Below are 23,995 nucleotides of genomic sequence, written 5' to 3'. Positions count from 1 at the left end.
TTATTTACGCTGACCCCGTGGCTCCTCCTTCTCTTCCTCCATGGAAAAATCTGTGACTGATCCGTTTGGTTGCTCAGTGTTCCTGTGAGATTTACAGGACGATTCACTCTCAAAGGCGGCATTGATTTCTCCTGTAGGACCGTCGTTTTCTTCACGTTGGCCTTTTTCCTCTGAGGTCAAAAAGTAATTCCTACACTGTGTCCTCTTGTAAATCTGAAAAGCTGCAAATGAAAAAAGAAGAGAATGATTACTACTGTACTGCAATTAATATTAAAACCATCCTCCATTCCAAAACAATCCATTTAGATTTTATAGCAATACGAATGTAGGGATGAAATCAGGTATATGAACTGGATTAAACAAACCTGAAAAACATTAGTAGAGGTGTGTGTAGGAGCGAAAACATCCTCGTATAATTGCAAACAAGTGCAAAAGCATAAATAACCGATTTAAAACATTTTACATTTCACATCCAGTGTTTATTTTCTCTTTTTGTTTGTTGGTCCAAATCTCCAGAACACATAGCATTTCTGCAGCGCTACAGCTCTGTCATTTGGATCAGTTTAGCTATCACGTGTACGGAAAAAAAAAATGCCGCGACCCAAACCCAAAACACACAGCATGTTTAAAGGTTTGATTCACTTCCTGTGGTCGAATTGAACTTCTCGGACACCTGAGTGTGATTGGTGTGTTCTCACCTGCCTAAAGAATCACAGCGTGACAGAAAACATGTCGAAACATTCTGTCTGAGAGCATCCGAGAGCTGGAGATTGGATTATGTGTACCGTGTGTTTTGGGTTGCGGGTTTTTTGTATGTGGAGTCGAGATGCTTAATGGAGAAAAAGGACAGAGCTACAGAAATGCAGAAGTGTAGAAACCATACCAAACTGCAAACGAATCACAATTCAATTCGCTCTGAATCAAACGGATTAAAGTTGTATGAAAACATAAGTTCTGTTTAATTACATTGAGAAGGTGATAATATTTTGTAGATATTAATTGCTAAACTGATCTGCGAGGCAAAACTGGTCTAAATTTTAGAATTTTTCAGATTAATTTAAAAAAAATTTTTTTTAGAGTTTTATCCAATTTTCAATTTTCAGGTTGTTCACCAAGTTCAGACTCGCAAATGATATTTGAACGGACTAAAAAAAATAAAAACAATGATTGACCAACGAACAAAAGAGATTTAAAGGATGTTTTTAGCCAAAAACAAAGAAACAAAACCTTTGTTCCTTTTTTATTTTAAAATTATGTACATTGTGAAACCAAACCAAATAGAAAACGAATCAAAATCAGCTTTGCTCTGATTCAAACTCAAATGCATTAAAAAGTGCATCAGAGACAACATTATTTCTACATAACTTTAATTAACCATCCTTTTAAAAGAATATTCTAGAAGTCTTCCAAATCCAACAACTCTGACCGTTTAAAAATCCTGAAAATGAACCCTGGATTGTAATACATGTTATTTACCAGCTGGGAGGTCCGTATTGTGAAATACCGTGACCGAGGTCTTGAAAGTACTGAGCGAGGCCCTCTGGGCCGAGGTCAGTATTCAAGGCCGAGGTCACGGTATTTCACCATACGGACTGACTTTAAGCTGGTAAATAATATATTTATTTTTTTCTTTACCAAATTCTAACAGAAAACGAGAGCGCCCGAAAGGGAAAACCGAGCCGAGCCACCATTTTGAATCCTCATTCACGGCTGTAATGCAAATGGCTTCCTCCTCGGTATACAAGTGCACTTCCATGGCAGGAAAAAAAAAACTACATTTTGCCCCCTATGTAGTCCCCTATTTATACAAATAGGAGTCATTCAGGATTCAGCCATGTTTTTGCTCGGCGTTAGCAAGTTAGAGGTTTTTAGCTTTCTCCTGAAATGTTTTCTTTTATTTCTTCTTCCTCAGGGTGGTAAAACTCGCTTTCGCTGTGAACACTGTCGTTATCGCTATCCATGCTGTAAAATTAATGCTATTCTCCTGAGAAATGCTGGCAAAAATGTATAAGATTTTTGATAATCTTATAAATAAATCTTATAAAAAAAGATAAATGTTGACAAAAAATGGTACTATGTTTGTTGTTGTTGTGAATGAGCGAGTCACCAGAGGTCCGTAACCGGGGTCCGTAACTGGGGTCCGTACCGTAGGATACAGACCTGCTTGCCAGCCAATCAGAGCACAGGATTTGGACCGCGAAAAAATAATAATATTTATTCTATCCACATTGACTGGATATGAGCAATCGTGTGCTCTGATTGGCTACTCTACTACTCGAATATCAGCTCATATACCGTGAGTAGAGAAAAACAAAATGGCGGAGCGTGTTGCTGAACCAACCGAGGACGACATAAAAACTCTACTCGAAAACAAAACCCCAAAAATACAAAAAAAGCAACAAAATATAGAATAAAAGTATTTCATGGAGGGCGGCACGGTGGTGTAGTGGTTAGCGCTGTCGCCTCACAGCAAGAAGGTCCGGGTTCGAGCCCTATGGCCGGCGAGGGCCTTTCTGTGTGGAGTTTGCATGTTCTCCCCGTGTCCGCGTGGGTTTCCTCCGGGTGCTCCGGTTTCCCCCACAGTCCAAAGACATGCAGGTTAGGTTAACTGGTGACTCTAAATTGACCATAGGTGTGAATGTGAGTGTGAATGGTTGTCTGTGTCTATGTGTCAGCCCTGCGATGACCTGGCGACTTGTCCAGGGTGTACCCCGCCTTTCACCCGTAGTCAGCTGGGATAGGCTCCAGCTTGCCTGCGACCCTGTAGAAGGATAAAGCGGCTAGAGATAATGAGATGAGATGAGAATTATTATTATTATTATCGCATTTTTCACAAATTGCTCCTGTCGCTTCACCGGTTTGTTTACATTCTAAGTGGAAATGATTTTGTCGGATGTTTTGTATAAAGTTTTTATTTATCGAATTTGCAAAAAATAAAAATGCTCTGTTTCTCAAAATCCAGTGAATGTGGAGAGAATAAAACAGTTATTCCACTCAATCTCGTCATACATGGATTATAGACAACTCGGTGCTACGCGCCTTGTCGGCTATCAGCTCATGTATGACTTGATTTTGTGGAATAACTGTTAAATATATTATGCACTTATTTCAGACTCACCTATGACCAGCAGCACGCCTGTCAGCAGCTGGAAACAGCTGTACATAAGAGGAAGTATGATGACCTTTGATAACTGTTGTGGAGGAAGGAAAAGCTGCAGGACTGTACCACAGATCTGCATGTTCTGCGCTCCCGTCTCCATGGCGATGGTCCTGCATCTGGAATCGCAATTTCACACTTTGTTTACAATTTATAATTATAGATAAATGTTAACCATTTCCACACACTTTCAGTCCAGTAAAGATTCACCCCATAAATTCTCTCTCCTTCGAGAAAAACAAATTAATATCACAGTAAAGTCACAATTTTTGGACATAATGTTTGTGCTGCCTTGTATTTATTGTCCTGTTAGTGTTACCGCAGTTCACCATTGTAATATCTGTCTGTTAGTCCATCATCAACAAAAAATTAAATACATTTTGTGTACTTAATTATAAAGCACTCACTCACACACATGAAAAAGGACATGCGATTTAGATGCAATTTTTTTGTACATCAATTGTTTTATTTTCATTTTAAATTTCATTTCCATTTATTGATCCATTTATTCTCATGTGATTCTCCACACAATTGATTAATTTCATGTGATTTTTCACATGATTTATTTATGGTCACATTTGACTCTTCATATGATTCGTTTACTTTCACATATGATTCTTCACATGATTAATGCTGTGCTTCAGATGATTTGTTTATTTTCACTTGATTCTTCAGATGATCGAGATCTATTAATGTGATTCTTCACAATTCATTTATTTTCATATGCTTCTTCACATGATTCATTCATTTTCACATGTGATTCTTCACATGATTAACGTTGTCCATCAGATGATTCATTTATTTTTACATGACTCTTCATATGATTCATTTATTTTCACATCTGATTCTTCACATAACTCATTTATATTCACCTGTGGTTCATTACACGATTCATTTGTTTTCACATGTAAATCTTCAGATGATTCATTCATTTTCATTTGTGATTCTTCAGATGATTCATTCATTTTCACATGTAACTCTTCAGATGATTCATTCATTTTCACGTGATTCTTCACGTCATTTATTTTCACATGCGATTCTTCATGATTCATTAATTTTTGCACATGATTCTTCAGACGACTGATTTATTTGTATATGTGATTCACATGGAAATATATGATGTGGAAAGAATCACACATATTTTCACAAGTGATTCTTCACATGATTCATTTTCACATGTGATTCTTCTGAATTCTTTTTCATCTGATTCTTCACACAACTAATTTATTTTCACCTGATTCTTCAGATGATTCATTTATTTTCACCTGATTCTTCACACGACTTTTTAATTTTTGATTCTTTACGTGATGCCACGTGTGTGTAATTGAGTTCAGGTTGTTTCAGGGAATAATGTTGAATTGTGTGTTCACATGTTTTTCACGAAATAATTGTGATTATTTTCATGAGAGATGCAGAAATCTTCAGCCAGATTTTGTTTTCCAAGCCACTGCTTCCATTTTAATGCTAATTTCCACCACCACAGCTAGCGCTCATATAATTAGGTGTGATTGTACATGGAATTAACATCAAGCCCAATGGCTCAGACTGACATATTGGGAAATTCAAACACATTTGAATTGAGTTGAATCCAGAAGATTCGGGAAATGATTTAACATTTCATGACAAACTGATCTTTCCAACATCATGGAAGTGTTTGTGCTCATTTGTTAGACTATGTCTTGTTCTCTTTGTTGCGATAATTCTGTAGTTATTGTTTATTTACTGAGTCTGATAAGACAATAAGGTTTTAGCAGATAAGCTGAGATCATATTTATAAATGAGGTGCACTTCCTTATTGTAAGATTTATATTGGAGGTCAGTATAATGTGACCTCAATTCCCAAGTCCTGGATGAATACACTGTTTTGTTTACACTCACATGTGGTTATAAAGTGATTTTAAGCTGTTTCTTGTTTTTCCAGTCACACATTTCAGTGATTTCCAAATTTCTGAATCTTCTTTTGTAATTTCTCTAAGATAACTTTGGCTGTCTTTTGTTTTAGACCCTGTTCTGTCTATGTACGTGATCATTATCATGTCTATTTGGGCTGACACAATGGATCTTGACTGAGAAATTCAGTTACTGCATAGCATGAGTAATAATAAACAGAGGAATAAAACATTTCCTGCTGTGATAGGAAAATCATCTTGGTGGTTAAAATACAATTCACACAACTGTAGTTCAACAACCTACAGTTATGGCAAAACTTTTACTTAGACTTTCTCCTTTTCACTTTTGCTCTTGATCCTGGTGTTTGCATGGAGATTAACTTTTACCTGCAGGTTAATTGATTCTCACAGCATCTCTGGGTTTAAAACTTGTTGCAAAGTGTGTTTTGCAATGCATGACAAAAATATTCTCAGTGCATCAATTAGTTAGTTGGAACCAGAGCTGTAGTCAAGACTACCGTTGTTGAGTCCAAGACAAATCCAAGACCAGGACTAGCAAAGTCTGAGTCAAGACCAAGTCCAAAGAGGTTTGAGTCCAAGTCAAAGCCAAGTCCAAAGAGGTTCAAGTGAAAATTAAAACTGAGTGCAAAAAAGTTCGAGTCCAAGTGACAACCGAGTCCAAAGAGGTTCAAGTCCAAATCAAAACCAAATCCAAAGAGGTTCAAGTCCAAGTCAAAATCAAGTCCAAAGAGATTCAAGTGAAAATCAAAACTGAGTCCAAAGAAGTTTGAGTCCAAGTCACAGCCAAGTTCAGAGAGATTTAAGTCCAAGTTAAAACCAAGTCCAAAGAGGTTCGAGTGAAAATCAAAACCGAGTGCAAAGAGGTTCAAGTCCAAGTCACAACCAAGTTCAAAGAGGTTCGATTCCAAAGAGATTTCGGTCCAAGTTAAAACCAAGTCCAAAGAGGTTCGAGTGAAAATCAAAACCAAGTGCAAAGAGGTTCGAGTCCAAGTCACAACCGAGTCCAAAGAGGTTCGAGTCCAAGTCACAATCAAGTTCAAAAAGGTTAGTCCAAAGAGATTTCGGTCCAAGTCAAAACCAAGTCCAAAGAAGTTCGAGTGAAAATCAAAACCGAGTGCAAAGAGGTTCGAGTTCAAGTCACAACCAAGTCCAAAGAAGTTCGAGTCCAAGTCACAACCGAGTTCAAAGAAGTTCAAGTCCAAGTCACAACCGAGTTCAAGGAGATTCAAGTCCAAGTCACAACCGAGTTCAAAGAGATTTCAGTCCAAGTCAAAACTAAGTCCAAAGAGGTTTGAGTGAAAATCAAAACCAAGTGCAAAGAGGTTCGAGTCCAAGTTACAACCGAGTCCAAAGAGGTTTGAGTCCAAGTCACAACCGAGTCCAAAGAGGTTTGAGTCTGATCCTGCTGATCCTCTCCTGCTTTGACTACTGCAACTCCCTCCTCGCTGGCCTCCCAGCATCTGCCACCAGACCCCTGCAGCTCGTCCAGAATGTTGCAGCCCACCTGGTCTACAACCTCCCTTGTTCCCTTGTCACCTCACCCTTCCCAACTTTTCAAATCCCTTTCTCCCACTCACTCTCTAGCTTCAAATTTCCCTCTGCTGCTGATATATCTGACCTCATCCACAAATCCAAACCATCTACCTGCTAGCTTGATCCTCTCCCTACTTCTCTAGTAAAAGCCTCAGAGAAGTAGGGACCTCTGACCCCTCTAATAACTGCTATTGTCCATTCTTCTCTCACCTCTGGTACTGTCCCCTCATCTTTCGAATCAGCCATAGTAACCCCAATTCTCAAGAAACCTGGTGCTAACCCCAATAATTTCAACAACCTTCGTCCCAGCTCCAATCTCCCTTTCCAAAATCCTGGAAAAAATTGTTGCATCAGGTTCACGATCACCTCTCTCTTAATAATCTCTATGAACAGTTCCAGTCTGGCTTTTGCCCACTTCATAGCACAGAAACAGCTCTTGTCAAAATCACTAACGACCTCCTCATGGCTGCTGACACTGGACTCCTTACCATCCTCATCCTCCTCAACTTGAGTGCAGCCTTTGACACAATCTCCCACACCATCCTCATTGACAGATTAGCCGCTATTGGACTATCTGACACGCCCCTGGACTGGTTTAAATCATATCTCTCCAGCTGCACTCAGTTGGTCCAACTGAAAACATTCACACCCCAACCATTCCCCCTCTCTTCTGGTGTACCCCAAGGTTCTGTGCTTGGACCTCTTTCATTCATTATCTATCTCCTCCCTCTTGGCAGTATTTTCCATAAATTTAACATCCAGTTCCATTGCTACGCGGATGACACCCAGCTCTACCTGTCCACCAAACCCACCTCCTCTCTCCCACCCACCTCCCTCTCCGATTGCCTACAGGAACTCAGATCCTGGTTCTCCCATAACTTCCTTAAACTTAACAGTGATAAAACTGAGGTCCTTCTCATTGGTACTAAATTCACCCTTTCAAAAATAAACAGTTTCTCCATTTCCTTTGACAACTCCTCAGTTTCCCCCTCCCCCCAGGTTAAGAGTCTGGATGTCATCCTTGATAGCACTCTATCATTCCAGTCCCACATAAATAATGTCACTCGGTCAGCTTACTTCCATCTACGTAATATCTCACGCCTGTGTCCGTCCCTCACACCCAACAGTACCGCTATCCTGGTTCACACCCTGGTTACATCCCGTCTTGACTATTGTAACTCCCTTCTTTTTGGTTAACCTGACAAGTCCATCCATAAACTGCAACTGGTTCAAAACTCTGCCGCCAGAATTATTTCCAGAACCCCCTCCTTCAGTCATATCACACCTGTCCTGCAGCAATTCCATTGGCTTCCTATCAAATTTCGCATCATCTATAAAATCCTACTTTTTACCTTTAAGGCCATCAACACCCCTGCCCCCCAGTACCTTACTGAGCTCCTCCACATAACACACCCAGCCGTACTCTCAGGTCGTCCTCCTCCTCCTCCATCCAACTCACCCTCCCACCTGCTCACTTGTCCACCATGGGGTCGAGAGCTTTCAGCCGCTCAGCCCCCTGCCTCTGGAATTCCCTGCCACAGGACATACAACACTCTGATTCCACCATCTCCTTCAAATCTCGCCTCAAAACCCACCTTTTCCGACAAGCATATTCCCTTTAATCTGGGACTGGAATGACCCCACCGTTGCACTTTATTTCTGTTTTATTATGTTTTGCACTATTTTGATTGTTATGCTTTTCATTTTGTTGATTGCTTTTATTATTGTCTTTGTACGGTGACCTTGAGTGTCCTGAAAGGCGCCTATAAATAAAATGTATTATTATTATTATTATTATTATTATCCCTATGCTCCACTACAACTGGTCACCTGAACCCTCCTCCACTCTGCTCCTGCCCAACCCACTTGAGACTGCTATCTGTCCTGGCTCCCCATTGGTGGAATGACCTTCTCATTGTGGTCAGAACTGCTGACTCCCTGGCCACCTTCAAGCGCAGACTGAAGACCCACCGTGGGGTGGCATGGTGGTGTAGTGGTTAGCACCATCGCCTCACAGCAAGAAGGTTCTGGGTTCGAGCCCAGTGGCCGATGGGGGGCCTTGGAGTTTGCATGTTCTCCCCATGTCTGTCTGGGTTTGCTTCGATTTCCCCCATAGTTCAAAGACATGCAGTTAGGTTAACGTGGGGCGGCCTTGGGCTGAAGTACCCTTGAGCAAGGTACCTAACCCCTAACTGCTCCCCGGGCGCTGTAGTGTAGCTGCCCACTGCTGTGTGTGTGTGTGTGTGTGTGTGTGTGTGTGTGTGTGTGTGTGTGTGTTCACTGCTTCAGATGGGTTAAATGCAGAGGATGAATTTCACTGTGCTTGTTAGTGTGCATGTGACAAAGTCTTCTTCATGCTGCACCTCTCCACTGCACACTGTGTAACTGACCAACCCACACTGTATACTGTCTAGCCTGGCCATGATGATTTAGTGTTAATCATTGTTGTTGTTGTTTTTTTTTCTCTGTTTAGTTGTGCTTTGTTGGATCATTTGTATGGTCGAGCTTGTTTTCCTTGACTGATTGTTACATCAACAGAACAGTACACTGTGTTATTCTCTCACTTGTACATTTGACACTAGAACATTTTGTTATCAAGAAGTTCAAGACTTCTTGTACCTGACTGGTGTGCTTGTTGCTGTACATCACTCTAATGTAATGTGATGTAATGCAATGGTGATGCAATGGTGATACAGTGGTGGTGCTGGACCTAAATATTCAGTTGACACCTAGATCAGATTTTACATAATTATCTGTGAGAAATAATTGATTTGTACCTTTATATTAAAACTGAGTAAATGTTGAGACAGTAGACATGGTTTTACGCACCGGTTCCAGGGCTGACGGAGACAAATGGAGATCAAGAATCCTGCGAAGGTGCCAATCAAAGGAAAGATGCTACCAATGACCAGGGTGGAGGTGCTAGTGTTCCACAAGCCATCGTACTGAAAAATACTCGCGATACCAACAGCTAACATTATCACGCCTCCTACTATTGACCCCACCTAGAGAATAAGAGAAAAAATCAGAGCATGATTTGGATCATCCACTTTAGACTCTCAACAATCTGGCTGTAATGCAGAACCTACTGGCTGACTTTAGTTTAGAAGTCTCTCCTTGGTTAATCTTATCTTTGCTTCTGTCACTTGTCAGGATGAAATGTTTTAGATTTAAGGAAAAGTTCCTCAGTTTGCTGCTTCCCTCGGTTCACTGGTAAAAACTGTAATTCTTTAATAGATAACCATTCTAATCATTGGCAAACTGCTGCGGTATAAGAGGAATAAAATGCTTCAAGACGTGTTGGGATCTAGAAAATAATCAACAATGGAATGGAGTTACTCTTACAACCCTGAAGTTCATTATTTTCCTATACAGTAACAGCATGACCTGCAGCTTTGTTCCTGTTATTGCTTATGTTATAGCAGCTATAAACAGTCATTCCCTCTATTTTGTGAAGTCAACAAGACAAAACATCGCAGTAAAAATGTTGTACTCTTGAAACTCCTTCTGACCAATCAGCATGAGGAATTCAACAGCACTATAGAATAAAGCTTCTTTACTTTAGTTATTTAGGGTTCCCCCCCCCCCACCTTTCCTTACATGCTGTTCTCTAAACTCTTGTAGGTCACTTTTTCTAAAAGAGTTATTTTTTAAGATTAAACAGCAATATGTCCCTTTTTACCTTCAAAATTATTCGTGCCGCTTTTGGCCACTTGTAATTGACCAACACGCCACAGGTCACAGGGACAACCAGGCTGACACACGCGAGACCTGTAAACAGAAATAATTATTATTAATTAAATAACAGACATATTTACAGTATGCCTTCAGTACATCTATAATAGAAATAGGAACGCATTTATCTCGGGTTTAATTACTAATACGAGTGTTAATTACTCATGCAGATGTACATGAGGATATTATTGTCGCAGAATTGTACATCTCTCCACACACATTTCCAAATAATTTTGCAACAATAATAATAGCTCCATGTTATTTATTCAATTAAGCGAATATATACTGAATATCGAGTGCAAAAGTTTGGATCCAATATGGTTTCTAGATTTAAGAACCTCTGTTTGACCATGCATGTTCAAATAAATATTTATGTATCTGCAAAAATCAATAGAAAAAATAGTTTTGTTTTGTTTTTTAAAGAAAGAAAAGCCAAAGTACTGCCTTGGGCCAATATATAAAGTAAAGTAATAAAGTAAAGAACGGCATGCTGCCTGCTAATATAACAGACTTGTTTGGAAGATCACCATGTAGCTACAATCTCAGAAATTCAGACTTTTTCATCAACAGATTCAACACTGTGCATTATGGGAAACATTCACTGAGATACTGTACTTTGGTCCATATTTGTGGCCAAAACTAGATAGTAATGATAGAAAAGCAAATTCTGTATCTTTCTTTAAGCCATGCATAAGAAAGAAGGATCTTAGATCTATAGCACAAGGCAGCTGTGCCTCACTCTCTGCATGTCAAAGTTAAAATACCACGACCGAGAATATAGAACAATCGGCATATTAATATAGAATTTAACACTGAGATTTAGATTTGAAGATTTAATGAGTTTTACCTGGAATATAGACCCCTTTCACATGACGTCACCGCGCCGCGAGATTTTGTTAGGCGTCATATTGGAAGACCAAGTACATGCACTCACAATATAAAACAAAGTACGAGCGAGAGTAAAGTGACAAGATGGATGATAATTCTGGTTATGTGAGTACATTACCAGCTGCAGAAAGGGCACGGTATATGGAGAAACTTGCTGTGATTGATGGGTTTGACCCATATGATAAGACTCGTGGCAAGGGAGAATGGAAACATAAGGAGGACCGGACACCAATTCTGCCATCTGTTTGCTACCCAGACATTGTAAACTATTTGTTGTTTACACCCAGTGCCTACACTCAGTGTTCGAACTATGCCGATATTTTCGGGGGGTCCCTTTTTTTCCCTTGGGGCGCTTGCGCTTGTCTCGGAGCGCGGATCTCCAAACACATGAGAAGCCTTGCGCTTGTCTCGGAGCACGGATCTCCAAACACATGAGAAGCCTATCTTACGCACATATCACGCGGACTCCACACCTCCACACACGCATCGCGTCTGAAGTCATAACTCATCAGGGGAAATCGTGTCCGCATTGGCATGTTCAAAAAACAACCTCGCGTCAACAATGATACCACACGCAAGAAAAAAAAAACAGTCAGGCTACTCAACAACCAACCTGGCAGCAGTGAGCAAGCCCCAAACCATCCTAAATTATTATTATTATTAAATTGTAGAAGTCTGGGAGGCTTGCTCCTCATACAGTTATCAACTTGGGGCCAATTTAGCATGTTTTAAATCTGAATTTCTTGCGTTTGCTTACCTCAACTTGTCCGCAGATCATGCACAGACTTATCCATTATATCCACAGTTTTTTGCCAAGTCTCACACAGGTTTCTTTCAAGTCTACTGTTGGGCCAATAAATCATAAATAAAACAGCTCAGATTTGTTTGTTTAAGTCGTTTGCCACTCCACTTTATTCTCGTGGGTTCACATACCGCTGCCGTTATTTCCCCCAATCACGAGTTTGTTGGTCTTCCAATATGGCGCAGGGTCTGTTTACTTCCGGTTTCGGGTGACGTCAGTGAAAGGGGTCTATATATTAAACATTTTAATATAGAATTAAGATTTTATCGTATATATTTAAGATTAGGGGCGGCACGGTGGTGTAGTGGTTAGCGCTGTCGCCTCACAGCAAGAAGGTCCGGGTTCGAGCCCCGTGGCCGGCGAGGGCCTTTCTGTGCGGAGTTTGCATGTTCTCCCCGTGTCCGCGTGGGTTTCCTCCGGGTGCTCCGGTTTCCCCCACAGTCCAAAGACATGCAGGTTAGGTTAACTGGTGACTCTAAATTGAGCGTAGGTGTGAATGTGAGTGTGAATGGGTGTCTGTGTCTATGTGTCAGCCCTGTGATGACCTGGCGACTTGTCCAGGGTGTACCCCGCCTTTCGCCCGTAGTCAGCTGGGATAGACTCCAGCTTGCCTGCGACCCTGTAGAACAGGATAAAGCGGCTAGAGATAATGAGATGAGATTTATTTATTTATAGCTAGTGTCCCCAATTAGTAGGCTACTTGTGGTCAGCTATAAGTTTGACATTTTAATAAAGTTGTTGATTGATTTTATCCAAACTTTCCTGATGTCAAGTTCAGGAACAAATGCCCTTCCATCCATATTATTCCATCAACTATTAGGAGACTGATCTGTGCTCTCAGTTTTCTTCAAAGCTATGAAATTTAACATCATGAAAAGCATTCTGCAATGTTTACTTGCATGCAGGGCCGGCTCTAGGTCTTTGGCTGCCCTAGGCGAGATTGAGTTTTGGCACCCCCCCCCCCCCCCCCCAAGAAAAAAAACCCCTCTAATAACATCTAAATAACACTTTAATCTAATCACTCTATTCTATTACTATTAAACAATGTACGGTGCATGGACAATAAACAAGAAGTCATTTTTATCTTTTTCATTATTGTTATTATTGTTATCATTATTCACATAAAGTGTCACAAAGTAAAATGACCACACAAATTCAATACATATCTCCATATAATGGGCAAAAACTCTTCCGCACCCTGTTCAAAGTGTAGTGCATGGACAATAAACAAGAAATTATTTTTAGTTTCTTTTTTGCTATTAAAAGTTAAGTCATCTCTGAAGAATTAACAAATTAAATGAATAAAAAATTCTACAATTCTAAATTGTGCAAACTTAAGCACCCTGTTAGGACATCAATGGGCTGTATTTTCAAACAAAAGTGCTATTATGGGTACTTTGTTATTGAAGTAACATTACAATGGGACTCGTCTGGTCTTCCTAATGGCAAATTAATATCATCAAATGATATTTCTCTTGAGATCTCTTGGTTGATGCTCATCAGAGCAAGCCCATTCAGACGTTTTTGACTCATTGTTGACCTTAAGTATGTCTTCAGCAGTTTTAATTTTGAAAAGCTTCTTTCAGCAGAAGCTACTGTCACAGGTAGTGTAACAGCAGAGGTAAGGAGCGCGTATTTCTACATCCCCAGCCGCATCAGAGGTGTTGTAAAAAAGGTTTTCAACCTTTCATGAGCCAGGGCGCACTTTTTTCAATGAAAAAATCTCAAGGCACATCACCAATAGAAAATGTTGACTGAAACTAAAATGCTGTTGCCAATATTTACAATATACAGTCATTCTATAATTTTCCACGGTACACTTGGTGATCTCTCACGGCACACTAGTGTTCCGCGGTACTAGAGTTCGGCAGCACGGTGGTTGAAACACTGTACACCACTGATGCACTTGGTAACATCTCCATTCAATAACTCCATCCCTCCTTTTTGGTGGGGTTTTGGTTGCCCTTGGCGCCCCTGGGCACACTTTGCGCTCTAGGCAATTGCCTAGGTCGCCTATAGCAATCGCCGGCTATGATTACATGGCCAAAACAGAGAATAGCCGCGGATGCGCACTTGCGCGCCCGAAGACACACTAGACAGGGCGAACCACTGTTGAGCGCTTATTGTTTCATGATTAACAACCACCACCCCACCCCGCTTTTTTTGACAAATCGCACCCTGACTACATGCTTTGCTGTACAATTAAATTAGGCTAAGACATTATAATGCTGACTCGTTTTCAGAATAGTGGAAGTCATAATTTTTCTCCCCCTGTTTCTGCGCTCCTGGATGGACGCAGCGCCCTTAGCATTTGCCTATATTGCCTATGCCATGGGCCGGCTCTGCTTGCATGGTAAGTGTTCCTGGCTTAGGAAGGTACCATACGAGGGAGAGCTCGGAGTTTGTTTACCTATATTCAGAAAAGGGAGCTCCATCTTCCCTGTCTTCACCCATGTGCTGGAGTAGAGGTACAGATTCAGAGGCATGGCGCCCAGTCCCAGCAGAGTGGACACGGTCGTCATGGTTATGCTGAGGGACAGGAAGAGAGAGGGAACATCAGGGGAACATCAGTGATGTGGTTAATGGGAAACACTGAAATCAGAGAACTGTGCCTGGCTGACGGAGGTCTTCAGCTGTAGTGGCTCATCTACCTCAAGGTTTAGTATGTTGTGTATGCTTTCTGACATGTTTTTCTGCTCACCACAGTTGTAAAGAGTGATTATTTGAGTTCCTGTAGCCTTCAAGTCAACTCAAAACAGTCTGTCCCTTCTCCTATATCGTCAACAAGGTGTTTCCGCCCATAGAGATTTTTGGAAATATTGTAATCAAACGCTTAAAGTCAGTATAACAGTTTTCCCATTCTGATGTTCGAGGTGAATAACTGAAGCTCTTGACCTGGATAAAAGAGCAGGTGTACATGCTATTAATCCTTTTAAGCCTATTAGTTTATTTCTGCAGTTTATTTTCATTCTATCAGCTATAGCCTAGGGTAGCACGGTGGTGTAGTGGTTAGCACTGTTGCCTACAGAAGAAGGTCCTGAGTTTGAGCCCAGCAGCTGATGGGGGCCTATGTGGAGTTTGCATGTTCTCCCCATGTCTGCATAGGGGTGCTCTGGTGCTCTCGCCCATAGTCAGCTGGGATAGGCTCCAGCTTGCCTGTGACCCTGCATAGGATAAGCGGCTACAGATAATGGATGGATATAGCCTGTAGCATGTACAGTATTAGGTGCATTTTATTTCATTACATACTAGATCTTCTTTCTTTGGGCTTTGTGTATTTGTGTTACTTGTTAGCGTGGCCTGTATCATAGTCCTGAATTGGCCTGGTTAACAGAATATAACATTAAAAGATCACAAAAACAATGAATCATTTTATAGTCTCCGAGCACTTCTGAACAAAATGATCACATAATATAAACCTCATAAAGAGCAAACACACAGGCTTTACAAGGAGTGTTGTGTAAGGTCAGTTTTAAAGGTCCGACAGTACAGCCTTGTGGGATCCCCTGAGAGTTTTGGTATAAAATAAAGCGTAAGGATTTCAGAAACAGAAAGGATACACCAAGTCTGACAGGACATATGATATATTACATTCTGAGACAGAAAACAGAGATTCATGCAGGACAGATTGATGTACTGTGTCTCGGATAAATTTCTGAAATTAATTATTAATTGATTTCCATTCAATTAAATTCTATCATATTTCTATAACACTTTTACCAACAGACACTCTCTCAAAACAAGTTTACACTCTCAGAAATAAAGGTACCAAACTGCTTTTCCTTGTTGCTGTGGTGGTACCATCAAGAGTACAACTGCTTTACTTTCAGTGAGAAAATCTGAATACACAGGTGCTGGTCATATAATTACATGAAAGAATATCATGAAAAAGTTGATTTATTTCAGTAATTCCATTCAAAAAGTGAAACTTGTATATTATATTCATTCATTACACACAGACTGATATATTTCAAGTGTTTATTTCTTTTAATTTTGATGATTATAACTGACAACTAATGAAAACCCCAAATTCAGTATCTCAGAAAATTAGAATATTGTGAAAAGGTTCAATATTGAAGACACCTGGTGCCACACTCTAATCAGCTAATTAACTCAAAACACCTGCAAAGGCATTTAAATGGTCTCTCAGTCTAGTTCTGTAGGCGACTGTGGCAGCAGGGGCGTGGTCAAGCGCCGGTCTGTGACAGGAGGGTGGAGTCAGGGAAGGTAAGTGGCAGAATCACTACACCTGACGTCAATTAACCTGTGTTTGTGTGTGTCTTCCCAGTGACCGCGCCCTACTTAAGGAGGGAGAGGGAGAGCAGAGGAGCTCATCCCCGAACTAGACGCCGGTTGTGTGTGTGTCTGTTTGGTTTCAAATTGTTCACTGAAAAGTGTGGCAATAAAGCCCTATTTTGAACCTGATCTCTGTCCTGCCATCCTCTGTGCTCCACCCACCCATACCGAACAGTTACAGTGGTGCCGAAACCCGGGAGAATTGGAGCGCAACAGCTGATCAGCCCCATGGAGTCCTCCCCGTTCGCCGACCTGGTCCACGCCCTCGCCATGGCCCAGCAAATCCAGCACCAGGTGCTAGTCGCCCTCCGAAAGGAATAAGAACAGCGCTTCGAGGCCCTGGTGCTGGCCCAGCAAGAAGATCGTGAGGCGTTCCGGCACCTCCTCGCGTCAGCGGGGTCCACCAGCGCTCCCACCGCGGGCCCGTCCCCCCTCACCCTAACCAAGATGGGCCCGCAGGATGACCCCGAGGCATTTATTACGCTCTTCAAGCAAGTCGCGGAGGCCTCGGGGTGGCCGATGGAGCAGTGCGCGGCGCGCCTCCTCCCCCTGCTAACGGGAGAGGCGCAGCTGGCCGTGCTACAGCTCCTCGCCGACCGCTGGCTGGTCTATGCGGACCTTTAGTGGAGAGTGGGTCCTGCCATACTTCAGCAGGGGGAGGTCCCGGTGTCGCCTTGGCGGGCGCAGCTGTCACAGAGCCGTCTACGTCATCTCCGCGTCAGAGTGAGGAGCCACCGGCTCCTCCTCTCTCTCTCGGGGAATCCCTCGCGGATTTCCCGTTAGAACAGTCGCGAGACGAGACTCTGTGGCATGCGTTTGACCAAGTGAGAGTAATCGATGGTAAAACACTCCCGCCGAACGCCACCCCCGTCCTTCCCCTATTTTTCTATTATGAAAGATAGATTATACTTCCATCTCTCTGAAGCACTGCATCAACTTGCTCCCTTAAAAACCCGCACTGTCTCCTTCACACGATCTGCTCCCTGGTACACACCTGAGCTAAGAAAGATGAAAGCAGCCGGTAGACAGCTTGAGCGGCTTAGCAAGAGGACTGGACTGACTGTGCATGCACAGGCTTATAAAGAGCACATTTTATCCTACAAACAGTCATTAAACGATGCTAAATCATTGTACTATTCCTCAGTCATCACCAGTGGTCACAATAACCCCAGAGCTCTATTTTCAATAATTAACAAACTTGTCCAGCCATCCAAACCCTTCCCGCTTACCCCCACAACTGATCTTTGCTGTGAGTTTCTGGACTTTTTTGACAACAAAATTTGCACCATCTACAAGAAACTCCAGTCATTACCAACTACCCAGTGTGACATTCCATCTCTGACCACACCTGCCATGTCACTCTTATCTTTCTCCCCTGTTGATGACACTACAATTCACGACCTAGTCACCAAGGCTAGGCCCACCACCTGTCTCCTGGATCCCATGCCCACCCCTCTTGTGAAGGCCTGTTTGCCTGCTCTTTGCCCTCTCCTTGTCAACATCATAAACTCATCTCTTGTCTCTGGCATCGTCCCTTGCTCCTTGAAAACTGCTGCCATCACACCAGTCCTTAAGAAACCAGGAGCTGCTTTTGATGATTTTAAAAACTACCGGCCCATCTCTAACTTGCCTTTTATTTCTAAGATTCTTGAGCGTATAGTGGCCCTGCAGCTCCAAGACCACCTTGCATCATGTGGCTTGTGGGAAGAGTTTCAGTCTGGTTTTAGAGTGAAGCATAGTACTGAAACAGCCTTGGTCAAAGTGGTTAATGACCTACTTATTACTGCAGACTCTGGCCATTTTAGCATTCTTTTATTACTGGACCTGACAGCTGCGTTTGACACGGTTTGTCATAATACACTGCTCACTCGATTGGAGACACTTTTGGGTATTACGGGCACTGCACTTTCTTGGTTTAGGTCATATCTCACGGGTAGGGAACAGTTTGTTACTATCGGTGATTTCCGGTCCCATAGCTTGCCCCTTGCTCATGGTGTACCACAAGGTTCTGTTTATACTCTCTATTTATACTCTCCCCCTTGGCCATATCCTTCGCCAGCATAATCTTCATTTCCACAGTTATGCTGATGATACACAAATTTACATCCACACCAAGCCCTCACATCCACTCCCACTTTCTGACCTGGCTGTCTGCCTTCATGATATCAGCAATTGGATGACTTGTAACTTTCTTAAACTCAACCATGATGACAGAAGCCATACTCATTGCCACTCCCACCCTCCTTAAAAAGATAAACCATTCTCAGTTCTCCATCCCAGGCTACTTTACCACCACCTCATCTGAAGTGAAGAATCTTGGTGTCATTATTGACTCATCACTTTTTTTTGAATCCCACATAAAACAGGTCACAAAAACAGCATTTTTCCATCTGAAAACCATCTCTAAACTCCGATCTTCTCTCACCCTTGCCACTGCAGAAACTCTCATCCATGCTTTCATAACCTCAAGACTGGACTATTGCAATGCCCTCCTTACTGGTCTTCCAGCCAAATCAATAAACAGATTACAACATATCCAGAACTCTGCAGCAAGACTTCTTACCCACACCAGACCATGGCAACACATCACGCCTGTCCTTCACCAACTCCACTGGCTTCCTGTTCAGTCACGCATTCAATTCAAAATCCTCCTACTCATCTTTAAGGCACAGCATAATCTAGCACCCCCTTTTCTCACTCATCTCCTCTCCCCATACCAGCCCACATGCACCCTACGCTCCACTGACACACACCTCCTTGTCACCCCCTCTACTCGTCTTCATTCCATGGGTGACAGGGCTTTTAGTGTAGCTGGGCCTAAACTCTGGAATTCTCTCCCCCTCTCATTGCGGCAGTGTACCTCTCTCTCTTCTTTTAAGGCACAATTAAAAACCCACCTTTTTACTCTTGCTTTTCCCTTTTAATAGATACTTTTTTTTAATCGGTTTTATTATTTTAGTGTCAGAATGGTCCAGCTATTTTATTGTTTTATGTTTTTTATTGATAGTTTACTTGTTATATATTCCTGTCCTGCTTCGTTTTATTCATCTTATTTTTCATTATTTCTAATTGTTTATAATTGCTTGATTTTATTTTTACACTTTTATTGTTAAGTGTCCTTGAGTACCCTGAAAGGCGCTTTAAATAAAATTTATTATTATTATTATTATTATACCGAGTGACGCAGGACACTCAGACGAAAGAGCAAATCACGCAGCTTTTAATTCCAATGAGCCGCCGGGAATTGGTATTCCAGGCGGCTTACTTTAATCCCATGGCTGGACACTTAGGGCAGGATAAGACACTAGCCCGAATAATGGCCCGATTCTATTGGCCGGGGATTCGTGGCGATGTTCGTAGGTGGTGTACGGCGTGCTGCGAATGCCAGTTAGTAAATCCAGCGGCCATTCCAAAAGTGCCTTTGCGCCCTCTACCATTAATCGAGACCCCGTTTGAAAGAATTGGGATGGATCTCGTCGGGCCATTAGATCGGTCAGCACGAGGGTTTCTATTAGTTCTGGTGGACTATGCAACATGATACCCGGAAGCAGTGCCCCTGCGCAATATCTCAGCACGCAGTATTGCGGAAGCACTCTTCCGCGTTATCTCCCGAGTTGGAATCCCGAAAGAGATTCTGACTGATCAAGGCACCACATTTATGTCACAGACACTGCGCGAACTGTATGGGTTATTGGGGATTCAGCCGATCCGCACCAGCGTGTATCACCCACAAACGGACGGTTTAGTGGAACGGTTCAATCGCACCCTCAAGAATATAATTAAAAAATTCGTAAGTGAGGACACACGTAATTGGGATAAGTGGCTCGAGCCCTTGTTGTTTTCAGTGTGAGAGGTTCCCCAAGCCTCCACGGGGTTCTCCCCATTCGAATTATTATATGAGCGTAAGCCACGCGGCATTCTAGACGTGCTGCGGGAAAATTGGGAGGAGGGACCTTCACAAAGTAAAAACAAAATTCAATACGTTATGGACCTGTGCGCAAAACTCCACACGCTCACCCACCTAACCCAGGAGAATTTGCGGCAGGCCCAAGAATGGCAAGCCTGCCTGTACAACAAGGGTACGCGCCTTAGGGAGTTCGCACCGGGAGATAAGGTACTCATACTGTTGCCCACATCGAGCTCCAAATTAATCGCCAAGTGGCAAGGACCCTTTGAGGTCACACGGCGAGTCGGGGACGTCGACTACAAGGTGAGGCGAACGGACAGGGGTGGGGCACTACAGATTTACCACCTCAATCTGCTTAAACTCTGGAATGAGGAGGTCCCCGTGGCGTTGGTGTCAGTGGTTCCGGAGAAGGCGGAGCTGGGGCCGGAGGTTCAAAAAGGGGCATTGGCATCACGTACCTCTCCGGTCCCCTGTGGAGACCACCTCTCCCCGACCCAACTCACGGAGGTCGCCCAGTTGCAGACCGAGTTTTCGGACGTGTTCTTGCCCCTGCCCGGTCACACCGACCTCATAGAGCACCACATTGAGATGCCCCCAGGGGTGGTACTGCGTAGCCACCCTTACAGGCTACCCGAACAAAAAAAAAAGGTGGTTCGGGAAGAACTCGAGGCCATGCTCGAAATGGGCATCGTCGAGGAGTCCCACAGTGACTGGAGCAGCCCGGTGGTCTTGGTACCCAAGGCCGATGGGTCGGTCCGGTTCTGTGTGGACTATAGAAAAGTCAACGCGGTGTCTAAATTCAACGCATACCCAATGCCTCGTATTGATGAGTTGCTCGATCGACTCGGCACTGCTCGCTTTTATTTGACACTGGATTTGACGAAGGGATATTGGCAGATCCCCTTGACTCCACTATCCCGAGAAAAAACGGCCTTTTCCACACCGTTTGGTTTACACCAATTCGTCACACTTCCGTTTGGGCTGTTTGGGGTGCCCGCTACGTTTCAGTGGCTGATGGACAGGGTCCTCCGCCCCCACGCCACCTATGCAGCCGCCTACCTCGACGACATCGTCGTCTATAGTAATGACTGGCCGAGGCACCTCGAACATCTAAGGGCCATCCTTAGGTCGCTGAGGCGAGCGGGTCTCACAGCCAACCCGAAGAAGTGTGCGATTGGGCGGGTGGAAGTACGGTATCTGGGCTTCCACTTGGGCAACGGGCAGGTGCGTCCCCAAATTAACAAGACCGCAGCAATTGCGGCCTGCCCGAGGCCCAAGACCAAAAAGGGGGTGAGACAGTTCCTGGGGCTGGCTGGCTATTATCGTAGGTTTATACCTAATTATTCGGACGTCACCAGCCCGCTGACTGATCTCACTAAAAAGGGGGCACCAGATCCGGTCCAGTGGACGGAGCAATGTCTCGTCTCGTCTCGTCTTCTTCCGCTTATCCGGGACCGGGTCGCGGAGGCAGCAGTCTAAGCATGGAAGCCCAAACTTCCCTTTCCCCAGACACCTCGGCCAGCTCCTCGGGAAGAACACCGAGGCGTTCCCAGGCCAGCCGAGAGACATAGTCCCTCCAGCGTGTCCTGGGTCTTCCCCGGGGCCTCCTCCCGGGGGGACATGCCTGGAACACCTCCCCAGGGAGGCATCCAGGAGGCATCCGAAAAAGATGCCCGAGCCACCTCAGCTGATTCCTCGCGATGTGGAGGAGCAGCGGCTCTACTCCGAGCTCCTCCCGAGTGACTGTGCTTCTCACCCTATCTCTAAGGGAGCGCCCAGCCACCCTGCAAAGGAAACTCATTTCGGCCGCTTGTATCCGCGATCTTGTTCTTTCGGTCATTACCCAAAGCTCATGACCATAGCCGGATCATGACCGGAGCAATGCCAGCGGGCTTTTTCTGAGGTAAAGGCTGCACTGTGTGGGGGGCCAGTTTTACACTCCCCTGACTTTTCTCTCCCCTTTGTGTTGCAGACCGATGTGTCGGACAGGGGGCTGGGGGCAGTTTTGTCCCAGGAGGTGGAGGGGGAGGACCGCCCCGTCCTGTACATCAGTAGGAAGCTGTCGGTGCGTGAGGGGCGCTACAGCACCATAGAAAAAGTGTGTCTGGCGATCAAGTGGGTGGTCCTCGCCCTCCGTTACTACCTGCTGGGGCGCCCTTTCACCCTCTGTTCGGACCACGCGCCCCTCCAGTGGCTCCACCGCATGAAAGATGCCAACGCGTGGATCACCCGTTGGTATCTGGCACTCCAACCCTTCAATTTCAAGGTGGTCCACAGGCCGGGGACGCAGATGGTCGTGGCGGACTTCCTCTCCCGTCAAGGGGGAGGGGAGTCGGCTGCAGGCCGGACGGCCGCCCGGCCTGAGTCGGACGGTGGGGGTATGTGGCAGCGGGGGCGTGGTCAAGCGCCGGTCTGTGACAGGAGGGCGGAGTCAGGGAAGGTAAGTGGCAGAATCACTACACCTGATATCAATTAACCTGTGTTTGTGTGTGTCTTCCCAGTGACCGCGCCCTACTTAAGGAGGGAGAGCGAGAGCAGAGGAGCTCATCCCCGAACTAGACGCCAGTTGTGTGTGTGTGTCTGTTTGGTTTCAAATTGTTCACTGAAAAGTGTGGCAATAAAGCCCTATTTTGAACCTGATCTCTGTCCTGCCATCCTCTGTGCTCCACCCACCCATACAGAATGGTTACAGCGACACAATCATGGGGAAGACTGCTGACTTGACAGTTGTCCAAAAGACGACCACTGACACCTTGCACAAGGAGGGCAAGACACAAAAGGTCATTGCTAAAGAGGCTGGCTGTTCACAGAGCTCTGTGTCCAAGCACATTAATAGAGAGGCGAAGGGAAGGAAAAGATGTGGTAGAAAAAAGTGTACAAGCAATAGGGATAACCGCACCTTGGAGAGGATTGTGAAACACAACCCATTCAAAAATGTGGGGGAGGTTCACAAAGAGTGGACTGCAGCTGGAGTCAGTGCTTCAAGACCCACCACGCACAGACGTATGCAAGACATGGGTTTCAGTTGTCGCATTCCTTGTGTCAAGCCACTCTTGAACAAGAGACAGCGTCAGAAGCATCTCGCCTGGGCTAAAGACAAAAAGGACTGGATTGCTGCTGAGTGATCCAAAGTTATGTTCTCTGATGAATTAGTAAATTTTGCATTTCCTTTGGAAATCAAGGTCCCAGAGTCTGGAGGAAGAGAGGAGAGGCACAGAATCCATGTTGCTTGAGGTCCAGTGTAAAGTTTCCACAGTCAGTGATGGTTTGGGGTGCTATGTCATCTGCTGGTGTTGATCCACTGTGTTTTCTGAGGTCCAAGGTCAACGCAGCCATCTACCAGGAAGTTTTAGAGCGCTTCATGCTTCCTGCTGCTGACCAACTTTATGGAGATGCAGATTTCATTTTCCAACAGGACTTGGCACCTGCACACAGTGCCAAAGCTACCAGTACCTGGTTTAAGGACCATGGTATCCCTGTTCTTAATTGTCCAGCAAACTCGCCTGACCTTAACCCCATAGAAAATCTATGGGGTATTGTTAAAAGGAAGATGCGATACGCCAGACCCAACAATGCAGAAGAGCTGAAGGCCACTATCAGAGCGACCTGGGCTCTCATAACACCTGAGCAGTGCCACAGACTGATCGACTCCATGCCACGCCACATTGCTGCAGTAATTCAGGCAAAAGGAACCCCAACTAAGTATTGAGTGCTGTACATGCTCATACTTTTCATGTTCATACTTTTCAGTTGGCCAACATTTCTAA

The 23,995-nt window shown here is 44.0% G+C and overlaps 1 protein-coding gene across 1 annotated transcript in view; it reads right to left on the bottom strand.

Annotated features, from left to right (window-relative positions):
• The window catches only part of LOC132895770 (sodium-dependent organic anion transporter-like), a 52,636-nt gene continuing 28,641 nt past the window's right edge, over positions 1-23,995 (bottom strand). The window contains exons 3-7 of the mRNA XM_060936605.1: positions 14,436-14,554; positions 10,283-10,371; positions 9,430-9,605; positions 3,119-3,276; positions 1-221 (exon numbers count right to left, since the gene is read on the bottom strand). Of these exons, the coding sequence (XP_060792588.1) occupies positions 1-221; positions 3,119-3,276; positions 9,430-9,605; positions 10,283-10,371; positions 14,436-14,554 (763 nt within the window). The remainder of the gene's footprint in view (positions 222-3,118; positions 3,277-9,429; positions 9,606-10,282; positions 10,372-14,435; positions 14,555-23,995) is intronic.

This window comes from Neoarius graeffei, chromosome 12 (genome assembly GCF_027579695.1).
Source record: "Neoarius graeffei isolate fNeoGra1 chromosome 12, fNeoGra1.pri, whole genome shotgun sequence".
NCBI lineage: Eukaryota > Metazoa > Chordata > Actinopteri > Siluriformes > Ariidae > Neoarius > Neoarius graeffei.
This window is presented reverse-complemented; position numbering and strand designations above follow the sequence as displayed.